Source organism: Coenobita brevimanus, chromosome 29, assembly GCF_032717465.1.
Source record: "Coenobita brevimanus isolate Jiangsu-jjx chromosome 29, ASM3271746v2, whole genome shotgun sequence".
Classification (NCBI taxonomy): domain Eukaryota; kingdom Metazoa; phylum Arthropoda; class Malacostraca; order Decapoda; family Coenobitidae; genus Coenobita; species Coenobita brevimanus.
The window spans coordinates 31,611,009-31,613,809 of NC_136982.1; the positions used below are offsets into that span (position 1 = coordinate 31,611,009).

General features: G+C 47.3%; 1 protein-coding gene across 1 annotated transcript; it reads left to right on the top strand.

Annotated features, from left to right (window-relative positions):
* The first annotated feature begins 791 nt into the window (after nt 1-791).
* On the top strand, nt 792-2,561 carry LOC145395001 (uncharacterized). The gene is made up of 3 exons (XM_080268746.1): nt 792-844; nt 907-1,058; nt 2,401-2,561. Exons 1-3 carry the CDS (start codon nt 792-794, stop codon nt 2,559-2,561), a joined length of 366 nt encoding a protein of 121 aa, XP_080124872.1.
* Nucleotides 2,562-2,801: the final 240 nt, after the last annotated feature.

Genomic DNA, 2,801 nt, shown 5'->3' on the forward strand with positions numbered 1-2,801 from the left:
CTTTCTCATAACTCATTTTATTACCTCCCTCGAGGTTATCAAATACCTGCCCCAAGTCCTTAAATAAGTAGCAGTGTTCTGTTCTGTCTATAGTATTTCTCTTGCGTTAGCCTCGCTCATTCCAAAACTGCATTCCATTTATTCTTACTTTCCAACCATATTGCATGTAGTGTTTCTTAACCACTCTTATTACTCATATCAGAAAATAAAAAACTTTAAGGCGATGATAACATACTGGTAATGTAGTTTGTCCATTCACTACCCAATTAGGAGTTAAAAATACTGCTTTAGATAATTTACCCCAGGTTGATTAAGAATATCTGGTTTACATTGTGTGTGTATGTGTGTGTGTGTGTGTGTGTGTGTGTGTGTGGGTGTTTACACTGTATGTATGTGTCCTGTTGTGTTGCAGGTACGATGTGGTGTTGTTGTGGTGGTGGTGGCACTGTGTGGCCTATCCCTGGCCAAGGAGAAAACTAGGGGCTTCATCGCTGGCGGATACGGTGGTGGCAGCGGCGGTTTGGGTGGCGGCTTTGGCACCGCGGGTCATGGTGGCGGCGGCGGCGGTGGCGCTGCTGTGGTAGTTGGTGGTGGAGGTAGCGGCCTGGCTCACGGTCACGGTCCCAGTGGTGGTGGTGGTGCCGCTGCTGTAGTGGTTGGTGGTAGCGGTGGCGGTCTGGCTCACGGTCATGGCGGCGGCCTGGGCCACACTCATAGCGGCGGTGCTGGTGGTGGCGGGGCAGCTCTTGTGGTTGGTGGTGGCGGGGTTGCTGGCAGTCACGGTCACGGTCATGGTCACGGTCATGGCCGTCCTGTGGGAGGTGGTGGTGGTGCTGCACTGGTGGTGGGCGGCGGCGGAGCAGGTCAAGGTCTCGGTCACGGTCTTGGTCACGGTAACGGCCACAGTCACGGTGGTGGCGTGGTGGTTGGCGGCGGCGGTGTTGGTGTGGTGGGAGGGAGCAAGGGAGGTGTCAACTGCCGGTACTGGTGCAAGACCCCCAAGAACCAGGACTACTGCTGCGAGAACGACAGGGAAGCCGCATCACCCTACCCCTCAGGTATGTTCAGTCGGTGTCGAAACTTTTGTCGCCTCACTTGCTTATATTTCACTCACCCTGGTGAAATCACAGCAACCGACTTTAATGACTACATGTTGCAAGAGATATCATTGCCATCAGTGTCGGTTGCTGCAGATTCACCACACTGATTTTAGGTGCATGGAAAGGTGGGCAGATGAAGCACAGAAATTTTGATGACGTTGTATCCATTTATCCACTGCTCTTGGGTTCGTAGTTTCATGCTTCATTTCACCTCTTCCTTACCAGTGCATCTTGAATGTTACTTATGCAAGTCATATCCCGACTGTCCATGTTACGAAGATGAAAATAAGTTACGCTGGGAATGTTAAAGAAATAATACTCAGAATACATAACTTACGTAGAGGGTATAATTATGAACTGTTGATGAGCGCCCACAGTCTAAAAAGATGAGAGAATCTCTTGTCCCGCAGTGGACTAACTCAGGCTGATGATGATGATTATGATGATGATGATGATGAATTCACTTTTTAATGCTCATACGTTACACTCTGCCTCGCACCTTCTGTGACACAGGAGGGAACTGTGCTTGGTGATTTTCCCAAAGAACTCAGATAACCTTGGAATCTGTTCTCATGTGCTTAGAAGGCTGTTTAGTACCTCTTCCTTAGTTATTAATTATACACATTACATCTCACCTTCATGTTTTATGCCACATACAGTATAGAACATCAGCGACTTTACTGTCATGTTGTATTTTTGTTGCTACCAGGCGGTTTTAGTTAGCCTAGGAGAGCAACCTAGTAGTGAAGGGGTTACTGATGACTACTATCAAACATCATCATTTCGAAAAGTCTCCTGCAGTGTGAAAAAGTCGTTTGGGGATGGCAAGAATAAAAGGATAATGACGTTCCAGCTTGATGTAAATATCGACTTAGCCTGCGTAAAAAGAACCCCTTCACTTCGGAGGCTCTTCCTAACTAAAAACATCACCTGTGTTAGCAAGAATGAATAAGAGAAATAGTCATCGTAGCAAAGAGATTAAGATTTGGGATGCCTATCATTTCCTCCTACACACACACACACACACACACACACAGACGTGGTGTTGGACACAGGAGAATTGCTGGGCCTCTGGGAACGGTCAGTAAACTCAGTTCCCTAGATGGAAATATATCTTGGCCTTTGTCTCTTTTTCAGTTCGGTTTAGTGGCACTCCTCACATAATTTTGGATGCTTTCAATTTTGGTTACGCCTGGCAAATTTCTCCACATTACCCAATACCCAACATTTATTTCATTTTATTTATTTATTTATTTATTCTTTACTTATTTTGTCATTTATTTGCCCGTGTCCCGTGCAGTGAAACCCGGCCGGTGCCCCAAGGTCCGTCCACAGTGCCCTCCAGTCCGTGCCGGCTACCGTCCACCCACCTGCAGCCACGACTCCAAGTGCCCCGGCGCCCAGAAGTGCTGCTACGACACCTGCCTCTCACGACACACCTGCAAGAGCCCCGAGTGGTAAGATGGCACTCTCCTTCCCCACCCCATGTTGTGCTGGCAGAGAAATCGAAGATCGGTGTCATGACTGGTGAGGGAGGAGAAATAACGAAGGGTGCTATCGCCATAAGGAAGAAAACAAATGAAGATCGGACACAATAGAAATTCGATCTGACAGGAATGATTACATAAAAGAAATGAAGATCGCACAGTAAAGAATGAAGATCTGAAACAAATGAAGATCAACCTGACAAGAAATGAAGAT